The sequence below is a fragment of the Odocoileus virginianus genome, chromosome 9 (genome assembly GCF_023699985.2).
Source record: "Odocoileus virginianus isolate 20LAN1187 ecotype Illinois chromosome 9, Ovbor_1.2, whole genome shotgun sequence".
NCBI classification, from domain to species: domain Eukaryota; kingdom Metazoa; phylum Chordata; class Mammalia; order Artiodactyla; family Cervidae; genus Odocoileus; species Odocoileus virginianus.
Genome location: NC_069682.1, coordinates 37,372,000 through 37,395,386, shown reverse-complemented (window position 1 = coordinate 37,395,386; position 23,387 = coordinate 37,372,000). Strand labels below are relative to the sequence as shown.

The 23,387-nt window shown below is 44.6% G+C and overlaps 1 protein-coding gene across 6 annotated transcripts in view; it reads right to left on the bottom strand.

Moving 5' to 3' along the window:
* Nucleotides 1-14,755: 14,755 nt before the first annotated feature.
* KIZ (kizuna centrosomal protein) overlaps nt 14,756-23,387 on the bottom strand; it is an 87,791-nt gene continuing 79,159 nt past the window's right edge. For all 6 annotated transcript variants that reach the window (XM_020878397.2, XM_020878382.2, XM_070472232.1 and 3 more), the window contains 2 exons: nt 15,308-15,351; nt 14,756-14,904 (listed from right to left, as the gene is read on the bottom strand). In XM_020878397.2, coding sequence (XP_020734056.2) covers nt 14,837-14,904; nt 15,308-15,351 — 112 coding nt within the window. In that variant the 3' untranslated portion in view covers nt 14,756-14,836. The remainder of the gene's footprint in view (nt 14,905-15,307; nt 15,352-23,387) is intronic.

Sequence of the window (23,387 nt, the reverse complement as noted above, 5' to 3'; positions counted from 1 at the left end):
TTTTGCAACTGAGAGCCAGTAGGCTACTCTAGACTCATGTGGGCCAATGTCATCTCCCCCGTTCTGACAAGAGAGGCTTGGCATGACTTGGAATCTAGGTTCTGCAGGAAGTGATAAAGCGAGGTGCTGTGATGACTGCTTTTCTGACCGGGGCAGCACAGGCCGCATAAACATCCAGACACTCCTCATTTGCTGATGAGCTCAGGCCAAGATGGGTCGCCAAGGGGAAAGCTTTGAGTCTCCTGCTTGCTTCGAGCAGGGCTTAAGAGTCCTACTGGGTTGAGAGGCTCTTCAAGGATCTCAAGTTTGCCCAGCGGGGATGATATCAACCTTCCGTTTTTAATCAGTTCTTCCCCTGAGGCCACAGAGAAGATGGGATGCAATCAGTCCCTACCCAGTTCTCGCAGAGCTGCTTCTATAGGAAGAAACAGGGAAGACATCTGATTTCCCAGGTCCTGGTATAGCCCATGGGGTCCCTGCAATATTCTGTTTCTGGAGATTTCCTGGGGGAGAGGGTTGGAGGTGGGAGCTGGCTAAACCAGGGTCCTGGTCCTTTCCCTCTAGGCAGAGGTCTCTTGGAAAGGCACTACACCTTAAAGGATTCAGGTCACAAATAAACCTTCAAAAGTCCTTTTAAACATTTTTCAAACGTTCATTTATTAGAATAAAATTCTGACTCTCCCATGTGATGTGAGGGCAACATTATGTGTGGAGCCCTGTATCAAGGTCACAGGACAAAAATCTCTGGAACTGACCAAGCCCCATTGCAACTGTTGCTATGAGCCTCTGGATCTAAACCTGCCAGCTCCCTGATCCCATATTAGGTAAAATACCCACCCTGGTATCAGTCTATAGCATTCTAACCAATCACCTCCTGCCACCATTCCCATAGGAATTTTCTCTGTCTTGAGGCTGTAAAAATCGGTTCCTAGCCCACAAAAGAGGTCAGCTCTCCCTTGAACCAGTCCACTGTTCTAACAGTGTCTCCCACTCTAATAAACTTTATTCTTCTCTTATTTTGCCTCATGCCTGGAAATTCTTCTCCAACCTGCAAATGGGCCATGACAATAAGTGCCCCAGGAACCTTCAGTATCCTTCCCCACAATACCAAGAAATTTGTGTGGGACCTTCCAGATGGTCCAGTGGTTAAGAATCTGCCGTGTGATGCAGGGGACGTGGGTTCAATCCTTGGTGGGGAAACTAAGATTCCACATGCCGTAGCTAAGTCTGGGAGCCGCAACTACTGAGCCTTCGTGTTCTAGAGCTTGTGAGCCATAAATAGAGGGCCTGGGAGCAGCAACCAAAGATCCCACATGACAAAACTAGGACCCGATGCAGCCAAATAAATAAATAAGTAAAAGTAAAAAAAAAAAAAAAGGAAGAAGAAACTTGTGAGGTTATTCAACTTTGGGCAAGATAATGTGCAAACTGAAAAGAATTACTACTGTGCACATACATGTTTCTTCACGTGGAAACTTTTGTTTAATGCCAAAATGTTCGTTTGGGTTTTCCTGTAAGTTCTTATGGGGAAAAAAAAAAACCTGAATGATCTTTTGGGCCAATCCAATATATTAATAATCGTTCCTCTCCCACATGCTCTCAAGGGGACTTGCTGAGGTTTAAAGTCACCATGGGGTTAGAATGGGAGACTTAGCCTAACATGAGCTCTCTTCACATAAGAAAATTCTAATTGCTCACAGGTAAAAATGGTTACCTGTTCATGTAACACCTCCCCTGGCACACTCATGCCCAAGAACTGCTAAGCCCCCAGTAGTCCACTAGTCAAACTCCTATTAGTCCTCCGAGACTCACTCCAAAGGTGACCTCCTGATTGAATCCATGCACAGAGGTCTATCCTGTCCTTTACATGTGTTTCCACAGAAAAATGAAAGTGACAGTCGCTGAGTCATGTCAGGCTCTTTTCAACCCCATGGACTATACAGTGCAAGGAATTCTTCCGGCCAAAATACTGAAGTGGGTAGCCGTTCCCTTCTCCAGGGGATCTTCCCAACCCAGGGATCGAACCCAGGTCTCCCGCATTGCAGGCTGATTCTTTACCAGCTAAGCCACCAGGAAACAGCAAGTAATAACACTGTTGCATGCATGCGTGTTCAGGTGCTTCAGTCATGTCTGACTCTTTGCGACCCTGAGGACTGTAGCCTGCCAGGCCCCTCTGTCCATGGGATTCTTCAGGCAAGAATACTGGAGTGGGTTGCCACGCCCTCCTCCAGGGGATTTTCCTGACCCAGGGATCAAACCAGTGTCTCTTATGCTTCCTGCATTGGCAGGTGGGTTCTTTACCACTAGTGCCACCTGGAAAGCCCAATAATACCATTAGCTAGTATTTACTGCATGCCTTTATTAAGTGAGTGACTGGATAAATTGTTACTTCTTTTATTATTGCCAAGGTGTCTATGAGAAATGTTTGAGCTTGGAGATTGGATGCTGGCATCTCTGAAAAGGAGAAAGAACTTGTCCTTGGCCAGAATTGGGACCAAGATGGAAGACTGACAGCATTCCCGTGACTCTGGAGAGAGTGAGGTGGTCTACTTTCAGCTGATTTCATTCCGTTGCCATAAATATGCTCACAAGTGTTAGGAAGCCTGGCAACAGGACCCTGCAAACGCCGCTTAGTAAACTTTGTTGCTGTTGTTCAGTCATTAAGTTGTGTCCAGTTCTTTGTGACTTCATGGACTGCAGCATGCCAGGCTTTTCTGTCCTGCACTATCTCTTGGAGTCTGCTCAAATTCTTGCCCATTGAGTTGGTGATGCTATCTTACCATCTCATCTCCTGCTGCCCACTTCTTCTTTTGCCCTCAATCTTCCCCTACATCAGAGTCTTTTCCAATGAGTCAACTCTTTGCATCAGGTGGCTGAAGTACTAGAGCATCAGCTTTTAGCATCAGTCCTTCCAATGAATATTCAGGGTTGATGTCCTTTGGAATTGATTTGTTTGATCTCCTTGCAGTCCAAGGGACTCTCAGTAAACTACCATGGTTATTAACCAGCAGGATGCTTCAGAGTGCCTTCCTAGCTCTTGTCCTTTAGCACGTTCCCTTGATCAGGAAGCATCCAGCTTTAAATTTGGGAAGACAGGAGATGGCAGACGTCCTGTCCATCAGCATCAGCTGTCGCTGTCCTTTGAGCTGCCAGCATGACAGCTGGGGAAGAGAGGGTTCAAGTTGACTGGCAGAATGTTTTACATCGAATGAGTTTGCACGTAATAATAGTATAATAAATAAGTCTCTAGAGGCACCCAGTTATCACTTGCATTCCAAAAGTGAGATATGGCCTTACCAGAAGCTCACAGAGCCATCTGTCACCAAATATTAGTCTTGGTGTCAAAGGCTGGACCGGCCTGAGGAAATGGAAAACATCAGCGGAGGCAGGCAAATGGTGACACCATGTCTTTCAAAAAAGATTTAAAGGGAGCTACCTCCAGGAGCCAGAGATTTTCAGACGATTTCGAAATAAATATATAAAACCCACTACCCAAAGCTGTTAGACTTGGGGTCTTGGGTGCTGAATACTAATGAGCTTTCTTGTTGGATAAGTTCAGTTTCTGTCACTTGGCGTCTGTTCTTGAGTAATCTAATCCTTATCTGCTTGGATTTGGGGCTGGAATTACTGAGATCTCCTTTAATGTGTTTTTGCTAGTTTGATGCATCAAAATCTGATCGTCTCCAAAGCACTCTGCTGATGACACAACTGCCGGTGACAGGAGCACTGAAAGTGGATGAAAGCCTGAGAACTGGATAAAAGTTGTTAGGATTTGTGGCTGTTTTCTTTCCTCTTTTTTTTTTTTTTTTTTTTTGTTGTTGTTGTTGAGGAAAGGAAGGAGGGAACTCATGAGCTGCCCCGACAGAGAACTGGGCATAAACAACCCCACCCGTTAACAGCACAACCCTCAGACCACGTGGCAACTGGAAAGCCTGGGGTGGGGGCCCAAGAGGCACTTAGGCGGTTGGGAAAGGAAACACTTTAGAAGGGCAATTCACTGAGATGAGAAGTTCCAGGACAGCCAAGTCCCAGCGGCCGCAAACACAGACTTCATGGGCCTTTCAGAGGGTCTTCGTAAGGTCTTCAGCCTGGACTGGCCCTGATAGGGTCTCTTCCTGGAGGATGTGTGATGTCCCATTGCCATCGGGACCCTGCAGAGGCCTCCGCTGGGAGGCCTGGGTCCCTAGGGACAGAGTTCAAGCAAGGTCAACCTTGGTGGTTCCAAGTCACAGAATTCGCCTCTGCTCGGGTTTCTCTATTTCGAACAATCCCTCCCCAGTCTTCCTGGACCAGGGCTGGTGGGCATTGATAGCACAAACGGCAGAGTGGTCCCCACCTCCATCCAGGCCCCTCAGGGCACCTCGCTAAATGACCCCCTCCGGACTCCTTGGACTAGAGTTCTGCTGTGATTTCAGGAGATCCTACTGATCAGAAGGACCTGTGTGAGACTTGGAGACTGGTTTGTTCTGGTGGCAGGAACGGGAGTTATTGCATTTGTTGTTCAGTTGCAAAGTTGTGTCCGACTCTTTGGGACCCCATGAACTGTAGCATTCCAGGCTTCCCTGTCCTTCACTATCTCCCGGAGCTTGCTCAAACTCGTGTCCATCGAGTCGGTGATGCCATCCAAACATCTCATCCTTTGTCATCCCCTTCTCCTCCTGTCCTCAATCGTTCCCAGCATCAGGGTCTTTTCCAATGAGTCAGCTCTTCGCATCAGGTGGCCAAAGTATTGGAGCTTCAGCCTCAGCATCAGTCCCTCCAATGAATATTCAGGATTGACTTCCTTTAGGATGGACTGGTTGGATCTCCTTGCAATCCAAGGGACTTTTAAGAGTCTTCTCCAACACTACAGTTCAAAAGCATCAGTTCTTTGGCGCTCAGCCTTCTCAGTTATTGCATAAATGGGCCAGGATCCCAGCTGTACATGATAAAAAGAATTCTGGAGACAGATAGTGGTGACGGTTGCACAAGGTGAATGTGCTTAAAGCCACTGAGCCATATACTTGAAAATGGGTAAGGTGGTAAATTTCATGTTAGGTGAATTTTACCATGATTTTTATATTTTCATTTTTATTTTTGACCTTGCAGCTTGTGGGATCTTAGTTCCCTGACCATGGATAGAATCTGGGACCCTGGCAGTGAAAACTTGGAGTCCCAATCACTCCAGGGACCACTAGAGAAATTTTTTTTTTTAAGTTTTTTTGATTAAAAAAAACAATCCACAATGAGGAGAAGTTTCAGGGGGAATGGATACATATATATGTACTGACTCCCTTTGCTGTTCACCTAAAACTATCACAACATTGTTAATCAGCTCTATCCCAATGCAAAAAAAAGTTTAAAAAATTCCATTCTTATGCACACATAAAAAGGAAACTATGCAAAAAAAAAAATTCAAGTGCGTTTTTTCAATAAAGAAAATACACCACACACACACACACACACAAAGGAAACTATGAGCTAATTCAGAAAGTTAACACTGTTTTAAAAGTCCGGCACATACAGAACCCATCCTTGTAAATCGCATATATCACGCTTTGATTCAGAGTCACTGATACTGAGGGTTTGCCAGCATCGCTGCTCTCTGCACCCTGAGGAGCAAGGCTGGGCAGCATTTAAGGCTGCTCCATCATCCCCAGGACATTCACCCAGGGGCCTGCCGCCCATCCTGCAAGTGCCGACATCAGCAACACACATGCCTTGACTCCTGACTGGCCAACACAGCACAGCCTGGTCTCAGAGCTGTTTAAACGAGGTGAAAAGTATGTGTTGGAAGCAATGAAATCTTTTTCTTGACTTTTATTAGCTGGACTGGGTGAGCCTAAAATGAGGCTGCCAAAATGCTCCCTCCAAAAGGAAATCTTGTCCCCTGTTTAAAACCCTTCTATGGCTTCCAAACATTGACCCAAAGAATAAAGTCCAAACCCCTCTGCATGAGATACAAATCTCTTCACGACCATTTCTTTAAAAAATGATGAATTATTTTTAGCACGCAAACATGTAGAGAATAACATAGCATAGATGTCATGGGGCCACCACTCAGATTGGATGAATATTTGACAAAAGTTGGCACTTAGCCACATTTGCCTAGCACACTTGGTTTTTAATCTAAAAGAAGCTGTTCTGGGTGCATCATCTCTGTATGTACAGCTCGCCCTACTGTCCTCTTCCCAGGGTTGGTCACTCTCTGCAGGATATGGTTATGTGGGTTATGCCCACATTTTACATTTTCACTTCATCTGAACGCCCCTCTCCTTCCCTGTAAATGATACAGTTTTGTGTCTTTCACTTTAACGTGGGTTTTACTCAGTTTAAATCCTCCAGCAACATGTGCTTCTCATTGTTTTCCCAGCAGTGGGCACTAATGTGCCCTAATTTTTGCCATTTCAAACAATAGAACAATTAACATTTTGATCATGTCTCTTTGTGTTTACAACAGAGTTTCTCCACAGAGACTTTGTTACTAGAAATATAATTAAGCCACAAATGAGAGCTATGTATGTAACTGAAAATGTTCTAGTAGCCACATTATAAAATATACAAATTGATAAAGTTAATCTAATGTATTTTTATTTAATATACCATTTCAACATATAACCAATATGTTAGTGAAACACCCTATAGTATTTCTTTCATACAAAGTCTTCAAATCCGATATGAACTTCTTGGTTTAGATGAGCCACGTTTCAAGCTCTCAGGGGTCACAAGAAGCTGGTGATGAGTATATGGGCAATGTGACTGTCAAGTATATATTTAGAGATAGAACTGAAATGGAATAGGACCTCATGGTTCTCCAACACACACACCCCCCCCATGCCCTCTGCTGCTTTTTGTCTATGGAAATATTTAGCCAAAGAATAAATTTAATCAGAGAAGTGAGAACATGCAGAAACAAAGGAAAGATAATATTAGTTTAGTCATTAAGCATAAACAAGGACCTTTAGTTCCTTCTCAAAGACTATAGATAATATTCTGGGCCATATTCTGTGAGCTGTCTGGTAGATACTGAAACCCCCACCAGATGGAGAAATTTGCTACATGATGAGCAGACTATCACCATGACATTTGTTGTTATTATTCAGTTGATAAGTTGTGTCCAGCTCTTTGTGACTCCATGGACTGTAGCCCACCAGAATCCTCTGTCCATGGGATTTTTCAGTCAAGGAAACCGGAGTGGGTTGCCATTTCCTTCTCCAGGGGATCTTCCCGGGCCAGGGATTGAACCCAGGTCTCCTGCATTGGCAGGCAAATTCTTTACCACTGAGCCACCTGGGAAGCCCCAGCCATGACATGAGCGGCCACAGTTCCAAGAATTGGCCTCAAGAAATGAAAACAAACCGACCCTGGAACTAAAGATTAATTGTACTTAAAATAATCAAGATGATGCTGGTCAGACCACCAACGATCGATTTCAAGAGCTGACTGTGCAGTTTCTACAAGCAGCCCCTCCGTCCATCTATAAGTGCTCTTGTACACTGTCAGTGGAGGGAGTCAGCCTTTGGACTGATGTCTGCCCTCCCTCCAAGTGGCCAGCATCTGAAATAAAGCAAACTTTCCTTTCCACCAACCTTGCCTCTTTCATTGCTTTTTGAGTGGTGAGCAGCCAGATCCCACTTCCGGTAACAGAACCATAGCATCACAGGTTATGACACTATCTGCAATGAGGCTTGATATAAATGTGCTCTTCAAAGTGTGTGCAAGTTCTTTCCTGGTGCCCTTCCTGACACTCAGAGGGATCTGCCTGACATCCTTGCCTCGTCCTCTGGGTATAGAAAGCTGCCTTGTTGTACTCTCCTTTTGCCGTTTGCTTTTCTGTTGAGTACTTTTTCATGTTTATTGCCCATGTAAGTTACTCTTCCTAGGAATCACTCATTCTAATCCTTTGTTCATCTTTCTGCATCACATTTTTCTTGTTGATGTGTGGTTATTTATGTATTTTAGCTGCAGAGCTCTGACGGACTCACATCCTGCAAATGTCACTTTCCAGTCCATGGTTTGTCTTTGCATCTTGGCGGTGTCGTTCTCATACAGAACATTCTAGTTTCAATGTAATATTTGTCAATATTTTTCTTTATGAGTTTGTGCATTTTCTATGTGTGTTAAGAAAGTCTTCCTTGCTTGGAAGTCATAAAGACACTTGCCTATTATTTTTTTCTTTAAGGGTTTTAAAGTCTTCATTTTCACTTTAGTTCTTTATTCTAGTTGGAATTTCCTCTGTGTTAAGGGTGATGTACAAATTTTACCTCCCTTATGCCCATTAGAATGGCTACTATCAAAACACATCAGAAAATAACAAGTGTTGGTGAAATTCAAACCTTTATGTACAGTTGGTGGGAATGTATTTAAAATGGTGCAGCCACTGTAGAAAACAGGATGGCAGATCCTCAAGAAATTAAAAACAGAATTACCACGTGATCTAGCAATTCTGCTTCTGGGGACATACCCAAAAGAATGGAAAGCAGGTCTCCAAGAGGTAATTTTTATGTTCATAAAAATACATGAATATATTCACAATAATTAAAACTTGGATGCATCCCAGGTGTTGGAGAAACAAAATATGGCACATAACTACAATGGAATATTGTTGTTGTTTAGTTGCTCAGTCATGTCCAACAATTTTGGGACTCCATAGATCATGGCCTGACAGATTTCTCTGTCATGCTATGGGATTTCCCAGACAAGAATACTGGAGTGGGTTGCCTCTTCCTTCTCCAGAAGATCTTCCTGACCCAGGGATCCAACCCGTGTCGCGTTCATTGGCAGGCTGATTCTTTCCCACTGTGCCACTGGGGAAACTGTATGATGGAATATTATTCAGTCTTAAAAAAGAAAATTATGATGTGTGCTACAACATGAACGAACCTTAAGGACATTATATTGAATGAAATAAGCCAGTCACAAGAAGGCATACTGTGTGATCCCCTTATATGAGGTTCTTAGACTAGTCAAAATCATAGAGACAGAAAGTAGAAGGATGAGTGCCAGGGCTGGGGGGAGTGGAGGGCAGAGAGTTATTGTGTGATGGGAACAGAGTTTCAGTTTTACAAGATGAGATGAGTTGTGGAAATAGTTTATTTGAAAATGAAAAATATTTTTATCTTTAAATAAATGAAAATAGACAATTGGCACACCATTGTGAATGTATGTGATACTAATGAACTGTACATTTAAAACATGGTTAAGATGGCTAATCTTATGTACATTTAGCCAGCTAAAAAAAATAGAAAAAATGTACTGAGGAAAATGGTGTCAAATGTACCCTGAGTGCGTAAATGAATAAATGAGAGAATGAATGAATGAATGGTAGGGGAGAAATAAGGCAGTGAGGGAAGGATAGAAGATGCCAGGTATTAAGAGATGGCAGTGTAAGGACGGCCAGATGCTTCGACCTCAGTCTTGGCTGAACAGGGGCAAGGCCACGTCCTGAGCTGGGGAGGTTGAGGCTTGAGGAGCGGGTGTGGGGCTGCTCCCTTCAGAAACTGACAAAAGGTCACTACAGATGCTGCTATCCGCTGAGAGATAATTGAAGCAAAAATATATACTTTATGATTGCCACATAACACACTTAATTTTGTATTTTGCCATGTGGATTACCAACTGGTCAAGCATCATTCACTGAAAAGTCTGTTACCACCTCATTGGTTTCTCAAACATCTGTCTGTACTCAGATCTCATGCCTGGGTTTTTTTCTGGGGCCTCTATGGCAACCCACTCCAATATTCCTGCCTGGAGAATTCCATGGACAGAGGAGCCTGGTGGGCTACAGTCCATGGGGTCACAAAAAGAGCGGCCACGACTGAGCAACTGAGCACTATTCTGCTCCGAGTTTCCAGCCCTGAGCCAGGACCACAGACCTAATGATGATCTTGATAAATCTTGATGTTTGCTATGGTAAGATCCTCTCATTATTATGCAGAACTGTTTGGCCATTTTGAATCTTTAAATTCCTTCCAAGCTTAATGACCAGCTTGTCAACTTCTTGGAAATGACCTGTTGGGATTTTGATTGAAATGGCATGGACTTTCGGGATTAATCTGGACAGAATTTGTGCTTTTGAAAATAGAATCTTCTCATCCATGAATGTGTAGTTCTCTACTGTCAATAGATGTTTAAACTTTCATCTTTCACTGATGGCTTAAAAACTAAGATTTTTCACATGAAATTTTTGATTACTGCAAATGGCATCTTTAAAAAATATTTTCAAACTGACTTTCTCGGTGTATCACTATACTGTTGATTAATTTTTTTAACCTTAAAAAATATTTATATTTGGCTGTGTTGAGTCTCAGTTGCTAAACACAGCATTTTCGTTGAGTCTTTCATTGTGGCAGAATCTTTCATTGTGGCACATGGGTTCAGTTGCTCCGCAGCATGTGGGATCATAGTTCCCTGACCAGTAATCGAACCCATGTCCCTTGCATTGCAAGGCATATTCTTTACCAGTGGACCACCAGGAAAGTCCCTATATGGTTGACGGTTGAAATTGCTTTTATATCAAAACTCTCACTGGTTCTAATGCTCCTCTCCAGCAGCTGATCTTCTTTGGAGACAATCTTGGCATCAATCAGCCACACTTTGTAGCCTCCCCTCCTTGCTCCAACAGTCTGTAGCCCCTCTTCCTCTGGGGCTCCCCTCCAGCCCTCGTCCTTGCTGCACGTGTCCTGCACTGGTCTCACGTGAGGACCGTTTCATTTGCACCAGTTCTCATGCCTCTGGGCCTTGCCGGGGTCATTTCTCTGCCTGGAGTGTTCTTGATCCTCCAGGCTCCCCCTGTCCTGTGCTAATGTCACCTCCCACGTGCAAGTTCGCCAACTCAGCCACAGGAGGAATAGTGTTTCCCTCCTCAGAGCTTCAGGAACAAAGGCATCTACCGAAGGGGCTGTACACAATGTGCTGAGCTTCAGGCTTTTTCACCCTTGTTGGAGTGAGGGTGCCCGAGGTGAGTGCCTGTCTCAGATCCAGCCCTGTACTCCCAAAGACTAGCCCCCCAGAGCCTGACACACGGGAAATGTCAGGATACGCAGCTTGATCAAGCTGTATCCGAACTTCACTTGGTAGAGCTGGGAGGGTGGTTACCCCAGATCTAGAGTTGAATTCTCAACACTGTGGGTTCCAAGGATTGATTTAATCATATTAACCAAGCTCATAAAGTTTGATTCTTTGACTAGTGTGAAATAAGATATTGTGAAATACGTATCGATCTCTGTCCCTGGTTTCTGACACAGAGCTCCTAAAACCCCTGAAATTCCCTGGGCAAAGGAGTGTTTTATTTTTTTCCTAATGAGGTGGCTCTGGGGGTTCCTGGAGAGCTGCAGGAGAGGGAGCTGGACACTGCAGACAAGAAGCCACGATTAGAAGCTTGAAACTATCAGCTCCAGGCTCCCCTTCTTTGGACAGTGCAGAGGGGCTAGAGGTGTGTCATTTTTTTAGTTGAAGTATAACTGATTTACAATGTTGTGTTTATTTCTCCTGTACAGCAAAGTGATTCAGTTATACATATATACATTCCTTTTTGTATCCTTTTCCATTATGGTTTATCACAGGATATTGAATATAGCTCCCTGTGCTCTACAGGAGAGCTTGTTGCTTATCCATTCTCTGTATAATAGTTTGCATCTGCTAATCCCAGCCTCCCACTCTGTGCCTCCCCCAAACCCCTCCCCCTTGGCAACCACAAGTCTATTCCCTATGTCTGTGAGTCTGTCTCATAGGCAGGTTCATTTGTGTCATATTTTAGATTTCACACGCAAGTGATATGGTATTTGTCTTTCTCTGACTTAGTATGATAAACTCTAGGTCCATCCATGTTGCTGCAAATGACTCTACTCCATTCTTTTTTATGGCTGAGTAGTATTCTATTGTATATATGTACCACATCTTCTTCATCCGTTCACCTGTCAATGGACATTCAGGTTGTTAGAAGTGGAGTTAATGATCAATCATGCCTACGTGATGAGGCCGCCATAAGATCACCAAAGATTCACGCTGCCTCTGGGTTGCTCAGCAGCTTGTGGCAGTGCTGGGAGGGGACCGCACCCAGTGGGGACATGGGAGCTCCTCGCCCTTTCTCCAGATCCCCCCTACACATATTTGCACCTGGACGGTCTCCGCTGTACTTTATCATATTTCATGATAAACTGGTAAATGTAAGGAAGGGTTTCCTGGGGTCCTATGAGTCATTCTGATAGATTAGCAGACTCAAGTTGTGGGGACCTCAATATACAGAGCAGTCAGATGGAGATTTTGGGAATCTGGGCCGCTACAACCTCTGATTGGCGTCTGAAGTAGGGGTTAGCCTTGTGGGACTCAGCCAGGAAACTGTGGGGTCTGCACTAACTCCAGCTACTATCACAATGGAACTGAATTGTAGGACCTGCAGCCAGTGTCAGAACATGGGTTGAGGTAGGGGAAAAGAATGCCAACATCTGGGGTCAGTCTTCTGAGTGTGGTAGTTGTTTGAGAGCAAAAGAAAACACAGGTTGTTACTTAAGACTGTGATTCTGCTCTTACCTGGGAAACAAGACAAGGTGTGGGCCCAGTGCACGACCTCCCCGGGAACTTAGCCCCAACAGAGCCCCCAAAATAGGTCGGCAAGTTGTTGGTAAGCAGAGATCCCGCTCTTTGTTTATTTTCAAAAGTCAATTATATTTTTTCCCCTAAAGTGTATTTGGAAAGGGAAATTTATACCACTTTTTAAACCAGGGTCACTGGAGATAAATAGAAAGTAATTTAAAAAGAAAACAAAATGCATTAATTTTCGGTGGAAAATTCTGCCTGATAATGGCATTGGGCCCCAGGCCTTCCCTACCACTACTGAATGTAAGATACACTCATGTTGAAGTCCAGCACCAACAGAGGCTTTGCTCTGGACCAGCATCAGTGCTCACGTGTGTTGGCCTCTAGTAGGAGGTATTCAGAGGCAGGACTCTGTATGTTCCATCAGCATGCCTGACAATATCTAAGAAGTGTCCTGGCTGAAGGTCTTGTTTTATTTTCTTAGTGAGTATAAGCTGTTTAAACTTGGTAAAATCTAGAATTAAAATTAAAAATATTTACGAGTTTTTAAAGGGTTTATATGCATAGAAAAACTCTGGAAGCAATCACCCAAACGTCAGTAAAGTTGACCACTGGGCTTGTGTGTGTGTATGGACTAATTTTAGATTTTTAGAGAAGCTGCAAAGATCACAGAGTTCTTATGTACCCTTCAATCAGGTTCAGTTTCCTCTAGTGGTACATTCCTCTAACCCCACATTTAAAAAAAATATTATTTATTTATTTGGTGCCCTGGGTCTTAGTTGTGGCATGTGGGATCTAGTTTCCTGACCATGGATGGAACCTGGACTCCCTGTTTTGGGGACTTGGGTTCTTAGCCACTGGACCACCACAGAAGTCCCTAATCTCACATTTCTGTGGTTGTTTGTCAGAACTAAGAAACCAACACCGGGCATCACTATCAGCAAAGCTGTGCGGTGACGTCGCCCCATTGTGTGTCCGACTCTTGGCCACACCACGGACTGTAGCCTGCCAGACTCCTCCTTCCATGGGATTTTCCAGGCAAGAATACTGGAGTAGGCTGCCATTTCCTTCTCCAGGGGATCTTGCCAATCCAGGGATCAAAGCTGGGTCTCCTGCGTTGCAGGCAGACTCTTTACTGATTGAGTCACCAGAGAATCCTTATCTTATCAACTAAACTCGACTTGATTTGGATTTCACCAAATTTTCCATTAATGTCCACTCTTTTCGTTCAAGGATCCAACCCAGCATTCCACATTTCACTGAGATGTCATACCTCCTTTGTCTCCTCTGGTCTGTGACCATTTCTATGTTTTTCTCTGTTGTTAGTGCTTTTGGAATCTTGCCTAATTCAAGTCACAAGGGTTTACCCATGTTTCCTTCTCAGAATTTGATAGTTCAGCTCTTATATTGGGTCCTTGACCCATTTTGGGTTACTGTTTGTACATAGTGTGAGGTAGGGATCCAACTTCATCCCTTCGCATGAGACTGTCCAGATGTCTCAGCATCATTTGTTGAAAAGAACAGTTCTTTCCCCACTGAATGGTCTTGGCAACATTATTGAAAATTAATTGATCATAAATTTGACAGTTTATTTCTGGATCATCAATTCTAGATTATATGTAAATCAATATATCATGCAGTACCACACTATCTTAATTGTATGTGTGTTAAGTCGCTCAGTCGTGTCTGACCCTTGGACTGTAGCCTGCCCCAAGGACTGTAGCCCACTAGGCTCCTCTGTCCATGGAATTCTCCAGGCAAGAATACTGGAGTGGGTTGCCATTCCCTTCTCGAGGGGATTTTCCTGACCAAGGGCTCCAACCCAGATCTCCTGCATTGAAGGCAGATGCTTTATCATCTGAGCTACTATACCATCTTTACTTACCCGATCTTTACTTACTACAGCATTTCAGTAAGTTTCAAAATTGTAAAGTGCAAGTCCTCCAACTTTTTCAAGACTGATTTGGTTATTTTGGGTCCCCTGAATTTTGTTATGAATTTTAGAATTAGCCTGTCAACTTCTATAAAGAAACCAACTGGGTTTTGATGGGCACTGTATTCATCACTGTGCTTTTTGATAACGCTTCAAAACAAATATGCCACTTTATATTTACATCATGAAATTTCACTGGAATAACAATATGGTCCCTAAGATTGTTAGGGACCAACTTTTCATGTTAAACAACCAGAAAACTTAAAAGGCACATTTATTTTGGACATCACGTCTGAACACTGGGACTTAGCTTGTTTGAAGGCTTTATTTCTAACAGATATTACAGCTTATAAGTCATAAAAATCATCAAAATCATTGGTGGATGTGTTATGGTATCTTGGGACGTAAAGCAGCTTCGATTTCTGAGTTAGTCTCATCAGATTCGCTCCAGAAGCCTGGAAGAGAAAACCAGAGAGCAGCTCAGCATCTGTATAGTCTGATTAGCTCGACTTCACCAACCCTGCCCACAAAGGGCTCCCTGGGGACCTCATGTCGTGCCTGTGAGCAGATGTGCCTGGAGCACAGGTCAGGATCCCTGGAAAACTGATACCTGCAAGAGAAAATGTGCACTGTGGCCCCTGGCCACAGGAGAAGCCTCCGGGTCCTTCCCGGGGAGAAGCCTCCTATTCTCAGGAGAAGCCCCGGGTCCTTCCAGCAAGACCTGCAGGGCCTGGGAGCACAGGAAGGCTCTACACCCCCTCATATCTCCTTTAAGGGTGCAAATGACACCACACCTCACAAACCACCCTTCCAGTTAAAACACAAAATGAGAGTCTGGTCTCCAATTGTTTCTCTTACCTTTAGACTTTAAATTGGTAGTTAGCTTCCCTTCATTTTCATGCCTGTAAAATAAAGAAATAGAACCTAAATTTTGAAAAAAAGATAACAGTTTTACAAGGAGTGAGGAAAGAGGCACTTGTTACTCACTGGGAGACCAGAAAGTTTATGTTTACTCCCCAAGTTTTAAAAGCAGAAAGCAAATGTCAGGGTCCCCTTGGCCGAGAGGCACCTACTGATGCTCTCTGGTGGAAGGGTCCCAGGAGCCTTGGTCTCACACTCGCTGGGAAGGCTTCTGGGTGGGAGGCAGGAGGCAGGCCTGGGGGCACACAAGAGGGCACAACTCATCACTGCCAGCCCAGCTGGAAGTAGATGACCCAGGAACAGTGAGACGTCAGTCAGGAGGTTACAAAACTTACCTCCATCAAGCCAGTGATACCAACACTCAACCATTTAACAAGGAGTTCAGAATAAACTGTGTGTGCTTAATTAAGGACACTGACTCCTGGTGGAGAAAAACTCAAGTGTCCTGTCACCTGTGTTCAGGCTTCCGTGTGTCACACACGTGAAAATGTGAGGGTCCAAGGATGCATCTGACGCTGGATGACATGCTTACTAAAGCCGCTGGCCCGAGAAGCTGGCTCTGTGAGAGGCGGTTCCCACCTCCATCACCTTCTCTGGAGCTTTCCCAATTGTCATGCATGTGAGAGTCATCTCTGGGAGCACCATCCAAGCTTTAAATTACACTTAAATTCTTTAAGGTTCATACTAAATGGTCAAGGGGATATTAAACAAACAGTCGCTTGTGTATGGCTTGACATTCCGATGTTTTTCTCATGTTTCTGTTGAAGTGTTCACTCGAGTTTACATTTGGAGATTATTCCATGAAGGCAGATTCTGGCCTTTAGCTGGGAGAGGGCTGAGAAAAGACGAGGGCCACCGTGCAGCAGTGAGGCTGTTCTCTCAGTGGGACCCTGGCCCTGCTGACTCAGGAAACCCTGGGGACTCACCTCTGTTCCTTTGGGCTAACCTAGGGCTTGAAAATCTGCCTTCTGCCATAGCTTCCATAATTTACATTTTTTTCCCCAGAATAGAAGCTCCATGAAGGCATAATTTTCTAGGCTCAACATCTGTCAATGTTCCCTTTAAACTTGGTGCCTGTTTCTTTGCTTTGAGATATAGCTGATGTACAGTATTATATATTACATTTATACAACACAGTGATTCACAACTTTAAAAGGTTATATTTAATTTATAGTTATTATAAAATGTTGGCTATATTCCCTGTGTTGTACAATAAAACCTGTACCTCTTAATCCCCTCCCGTAGCCTGCCCTACTGGTAACCACTAGTTTGTTCATTGTATCTTTTGAAAAATTCTTATTGGAGTATAGTTGATTTAGAACATCGTATTAGTTTCTGTTGTATAGCAAAGTGAATCAGTTATACACACACCACCACTCTTTTTATTTATTTAAAAACATTTATTTTTTGGCTGTGCTGGGTCTTAGTGGCAGCACGTGAGATCTTCAGTCTTCGCTGTTCTTTAGTTGAGAGTTCTTTAGTTGTGGCACGTGGACTTTTAGTTGAGGTATGTGGGAACTAGTTCCCTGGCCAGGGATTAAACCTGGGCCCCTGGCACTGGAAGCACGAAGTCTTACCTACTGGACCACTGGGGAAGTTCCTAACCACCCTTTTTTTGGTTCTTTTCCCATATAGGTCGTTAACAGATTATCGAGTAGAGTCCCCTATGCTATACAGTAGATCCTTGATAGCGGTCTCTGTGTCTATAAGCCTCTTTTTTCATTACATGCACTGGTTTATTGTATTTTTTAGATTCCACATTAAGAGATATCATGTAGTATTTTTCTTTGACTTACTTCACTTGGTGTAAAATCCTTCAAGTCCACCGGTGTTGCTGTAAATGACAAAATTTCATCCTTTTTGTGGCTGAGCAGTGTTTCATTGTACATATAGACCATATCTTCTTTATCCACTCATCTGCTGGTGGGTCCTTAGGTTGCTTCCATATCTTGGCAACATCAGGGTGCATATATCATTTCAAATAGTATTTTCATTTCTTTCAGATATATACCCAAGAGTGGAATTGATGGGTTATATAATAGCTCTATTTTTAGTTTTTTTGAGAAACCTCCATACTGTTTTCTACAGTGGCTGCACCAATTTACATTCCCACCAATGTATGAAGTGTTACCTTTTCTCTACAGTCTCACAAATATTTGTTATTTGTAGTCTTTTATAAGGATGGCCATTCTGACCTCTTTGTGGCTTTGATCTGCATTTCTCTAACAATTAGCAATGTGAAGCATCTTTCTATGTTCTTGTTGGTCATCTCCATGTCCCTGAAAAAAAACTGTCTATTTGGGTCTTCTGCCCATTTTTTAGTTGGTTTTCTTTTTTTATATTTAGTTGTATGAGCCCTTTATTTATTTTCGATATTAACCCCATATCAGTCATATCATTAGCAAATATTTCTGCCTAGTCTGTAGACTGTCATTCAGTTTGTCAATGGTTTCCTCTCCTGTGCAAAAGTTTTTAAGTCTAATTAGGTCCCATTAATTTTTTTTTTTTAGGTTCCATTTATTTTTGCTTTTATTTCCTTTGCTTTAGGAGACAGACCCCCCGCCCCCCAAAAAAATTGTTGTGGGCTGTGTCTACTATCTATCTGGCTCCCACTTCATGAGGACATGGGGCTCACTGTGGGGCGGGGGTCAGCAGATATAATGATGCTATAAAGATGCAGAGAGAGGCTAATTTGCCAGTTCATATTCAAATAATAAGAGCCACCTGGCTGGCGGGGGGCTGGCAGGAGCACTACAGAGAGGAATAAGAGAACAAGTAGATGATGGGGTAGGTGGTGGTGTGGCTGCAAAATCCCAGGGAAGCAAGGTGCCCCCTGGATTCTACTCTGACAGCTGGAAGGGATTTCCAGGCCAGGGCAAGACAAGGGCACAGAGGCAGGTAAGCACACACCAGGTCCTTACAGCCTGGCCCCTGCTCTGAGCTCCATACTCATGTCCAGAGCTCACTGGCTGGCTCTACTTGGCTGCCTCCAAAGCATCTCATGGCCAGCACACCAGCCAGCATGTTCACCCACAACCAAACTCATGCTTCTCCACCAAACCTGGGCCCTTCTCCTGTTTTGGCCAACGGCTCCCCAAGCCTCAATTCCCTCCCAACCCTTTGCAACTCCTCTGCCCTCCAACACCCAATCAGTCACTAGGTCCTACCAAGCTCACCTCCCTGCACTTCCCAAGTCCTCACTCGTCCCCTACCCACTGGCACTGCTACTACCTGGTTGGCCAAGGTAGCATCTCTTACCTGCCTTTTAACAGCCCCCTACCTGGTGACACCACATCCACCTTGTTCCCTCCAGCCCACTTTCCACTCGGCAGTAAGAGTGAGCTTTTGAAACACAACTCTGATTACTCTGCCTCTCTGCCGAAAATGAAAATTCTTCAATGCCTTCCCATTGCTTTTGGCAAAAGAAGCCTGAACAGCACCTCCAAGGTTAATGCCTAGACTTCATCCGGCTTCCTGCTATAGCCTCCCCATCCCCTTCACCCCATCCTCCATCCCCAAGTTTTCATCAAATTTGCTCTTTCACAGCCATTTCTGTTACAAACTGACATGTGACTGCCCTTAGGCTGTCAGCTCCATGAGAACATCCACTATACCCGTTTCGGTCCCCTGGATACCGTGTCCTGCCCTTAGCAGGTGCTCAGTAATACATGCAGAAGGAACAGAAAAAGTGAAAGTGAAGTCGCTCAGTCAGGTCCGACTCTTTGCGACCCCAAGGACTGTAGCCTACCAGGCTCCTCTGTCCATGGGGTTTTCCAGGCAAGAGTACTGGAGTGGGTTGCCATTTCCTTCTCCAGGGGATCTTCCCAACCCAGCGATGGAACCCGGGCATCCCGCATTGTAAGCAGACGCTTTACCATCTGAGCCATAGCCTCAATAATCACAGGGCCTTGCCTAAAGGCACTTGATCAATATTTGATGTTAGATTATTTAATCTGCATGTTTCTATTTCTATGTGAGTTCAGATTAGGTTGTTCAAGTGTCTACCCAGAAACATATTTCAGAACTAAACACCTGTGTTCACCAAGGAAGGTGGATGATGCTTCTGGGCGTTTCCAACACCATTCTCACCCCTTAGGAGCAAGTATTTTTCCCTTTGGGAAGCCATCCCTGCAAGTTGACGTGACACTCAATGCAAGGTTGTTTTTATTACACGTGATTTGCAGGGTCAACATTTCTTTCTCTGGGTCACATCTAACATCTAAAGCTAAGTCAAGGCCAATGGGGATGGTGTGAGAAATCTCCTGGGTGTAGACAGAGCCATATTGTGTGGCTATTACCATAAGTGAGAGAAAAACCCAAACCAAACACACTCCCAAAAGCATAAGAATGCAAGAGTTCAGGTTACAGGCCATGGGCTAGGTCCCTGCATTCCATCAGATGTAATGCATCTGGACCCCGACAGCCTGAAGCTCCCCGACGGTGTGGACGTCACCCCTCCAGTCTGTGCGGCAGAGGCAGCAAAGGTGAGCTATGGGGGGTAAACGGCGCAGGTGTGTGGTCTCTGTCAACTACTCGACTCTGGCCACGGCACAGAGACAGCCAGGGCGGTATGTGAACTAGTGGATGTGGCTGTGTTCTGCTCAAACTTCACGTAGAGATGCCGAAACTTGAATTTCATATAACTTTCAGGTGTCAGGCAGCTTTATTCTTCTTTGGATTTTTCTCAACTGTTAAAAAATGTAAAACCTCTCTCAGCCTGCAGGCTGCACCCAGAACCAGGCAGAGGCTCAGGGCTGGGTCCATGAAGGCTGCTTCATGAAGCAGGGCCATCACCTGATGCCCAGGCAGTAAACCAGGGAGTCCGCCCTCCCCGGCCCCGTGGGTGACTCCTGCAGTCCAAGAGGGCAGGGTCTGTGGGTTCTTCTTTTTTTTTTCCCTAAAAGTACACCATTAGACTGGAGATCCTATTTCCAAACAGAGCTCTTTCAGGTAAGACACCAGGAGAGATGATTAGATTAAGGTGTGATCACGCCCCACTGGTCTCATTCTAACAGGACAGTGTCTCCGCACAGTGTCGCAGCAGGGTGGCACCGCCCCCTCCGCACAGCGAGCACCATGTGCCCACCGGTCAACATTCTACCACTCTGGCTTCATCGCACGTCTTCCCTCTGTCTATCCATCAAGCCATTTCAGTTTCCCATGCTGTTTATACATTCCCTTGCTGTTGATAAGGGATTAGAACACACGATTGGGACAACTCTCATCAAAATCACTTTTGTTCTCAGCCCTGCTACATGTAGCAAGTTAAGGTTGGCCAGCGTCTTAAACAGCAGGTCTTATTCTAAGCACAGCATCTCGTGAGCACCTAGGATGTGATCCTGCTGACATGGATACCAGAGAAAACAGCCAAAATTGAGAGCGTTGACTATTCATGTTATATGAACAAAAGGTAATAATATTGCTAGAAAGAGTCTACATAGTTAATATGAAAGTGAAAGTCACTCTGTCCTGTCTGACTCTTTGCAACCCCATGACTATACAGTCCATGGAATTCTCCAAGTCAGAATTCTGGAGTGGGCAGCCTTTCCCTTCTCCAGGGGATCAAACCCAGGTCTGCCGCATTGCAGGAGGATTCTTTACCAGCTGAGCCACCAGAGTCAACACAGGTACAAAATGAGGCGGCAAGGACATCCGTAAGGATTCAGGTTCGTGGGGCCGGCAAGCAGAGATGAAGGGAGACCTGAAACACTTATGGGCTCCTAGTGTGTATTAGTCGCTCAGTTGTGTCCGACTCTTTGCGAGCCCATGGATTGTAGCCCACCAGGCTCCTTTGTCCACAGGATTCTTCAGGCAAGAGTACTGGAGCGGGTTGCCATTTCCTTTTTCAGGGGATCTTCCCAACCCAGGAATTGAACCTGGGTCTCCCACATTGCAGGCAGATTCTTTACCATCTGAGCCACCAGGGAAGCTCTACAGGTTCCTAGGAGATTCCGTATTAAGTCGCACCAGGGTTCATGACAGACTGTGCCTGCGAAGGATGTCAGGGCTGTCAGGTGAGCAAAGGGTCCTGGGAGGCAGGCCCAGGCTTGGGCCCAGGAGCTCCTCGGGGCTGGGGAGGTTCTAATACTAGTAACACACTCTCAACCTCATGGTATCATAGTTTTGAAAGAAAAATGTATGTATAGCCCATTAACAAACATACACAAGTTACTGTGGCTTTGAGGCCACACCCATCGAGTTTGGTAGTGAGACTCCGAGGGTCCTGCCAAGAGCTCTGGTGCTGGGGACAATGAGGAAGGGCCCCCCCGTGGGAAGAGTCCTTGCAGTTCTAGGGTCTGATCAAAAGCCAGCAGAGAATAACTGACTTATGAGAAGATGTGGTCTCTAGACTCTGAATTCTGTAACTTCTAATGAGCTTGACTGCTGGCTAAAATCAGCATTAAAATCTCTCACACAGCATCTTCAGCTAGAATTTTCCCCCAAACAGACATGTTTCTGGAAATATATAAGGCAAAAAGACCATTCAGAAACAAAGGAAAAAAAAAAAAGTCCCAAACACCGTGCCAACAAACCACTGTGAATCCTTGATTTTAAATTTCCGAGGTCTGGAGAAGGAAATGGCAACCCACTCCAGTGTTCTTGCCTGGATAATCCCAGGGACGGAGGAGCCTGGTGGACTGCTGTTTCTGGGTTCGCGCAGAGTCGGACACGACTGAAGCGACTTAGCAGTAGCAGCAGTGAACTATAGTTGAGTCTTAGTCAAATCATCCAAAATAATGTTGATTAGAATATCTACAATGTATACTTGTTAAGAAAACTAAGAGCTCTAAGGCATGTTAAAATGTCTAGCACAGCACCATCTCTTAATATAATAAGTTGCATAACAAATACCATATTTCCTTTCCCCTTACTGCTACTTAAACTTTCTTCTGAAATTTTAAATTGTTTACCAAGTTTCACCTGGACTAGACTCTGAGAAAAATCATGATCAGTATAATTTATAAGGTAAAATTACAGCAGAAAAGAAAAAAAAAAAGAAGTGAGTTATTTTCTGTGAAACTAATGTGAAACTTGAGTTTTAGTCTGTCATGTAATGCAAACTAAAAATGATTTGCATGTCCACAAAAATTAAGTAATATAAAATGATGCTAAAATCCAGAGGAATGGAAGTTAATGAAATAGGTTATTTTATTCCTGTTACTGTAGTCTCTGAGTTTCTTTAGAATCTCTCTGCAATAATAAAGGGTAAAAAGGTAAAAAAAAAATAATATAATAAATTTTCGAGGTCTTCTGAAGGCGGAGAGCTTTAATTAGACAAAGTCTGAGCGCCCCCTGACGGTCAACCAGGGGCCCTGCAGCAGATGCCATTTTTAGGGGTCAATTTCCTTACTCCATCCCTTCAGTCAATCAAGCAAAGACTCTTCTTTCAGGCCATGGCGGGGTGGGGGTGGGGGTAAAGTAGGCGGGCTTATGACGAGAAACATGTGGAATCTTTAGGAAACTGCTACTTTGGTAGAATTTAAGGAGAATGTAGATTTGCTAAGCCAGAGACTGGCGGCTTTTACCCTAGAACCTCGAGGCCATCCAGGAAAACCTCGTGTTTATTTCTCTGGACTACGGGCTCCTTGTGATCTTCAGATCATCCAAGGGAAAGTGGCCCCAGGGCCAGGCAAGCAGAACCAGGAGAGCCCCACTGGAGCACGGCTGCTGCCTTGCGCCCTCCACCGGCCGCTCCCGGGGCAGCAGGGCTGGCCCTGAAAGCCACCCACAGCGGGCCCTGCCAGGGTGGGGCGGCTGGGTGACTTCTGCTACCTTTTCCCCAGGCAATTATGTTACAAGCACACTTCCTTTTCTTTTGGTAAAGGTTATCTCGATCCAGGCAGTAAACTGCAGTTAACGTGGTAGGCGGTTAAAATACACTCTTCGGTTGAATACATGGATCCGGGAGAGTGGAAACGGCTTCCTGGGGAAGGTGGGGCGAGACAATGTTTGCGTAGGAGAGGAAGCTCCGGCATGCACCCCTGAACAAAAGGGGACAAGTGGTCTTTACTCGGAG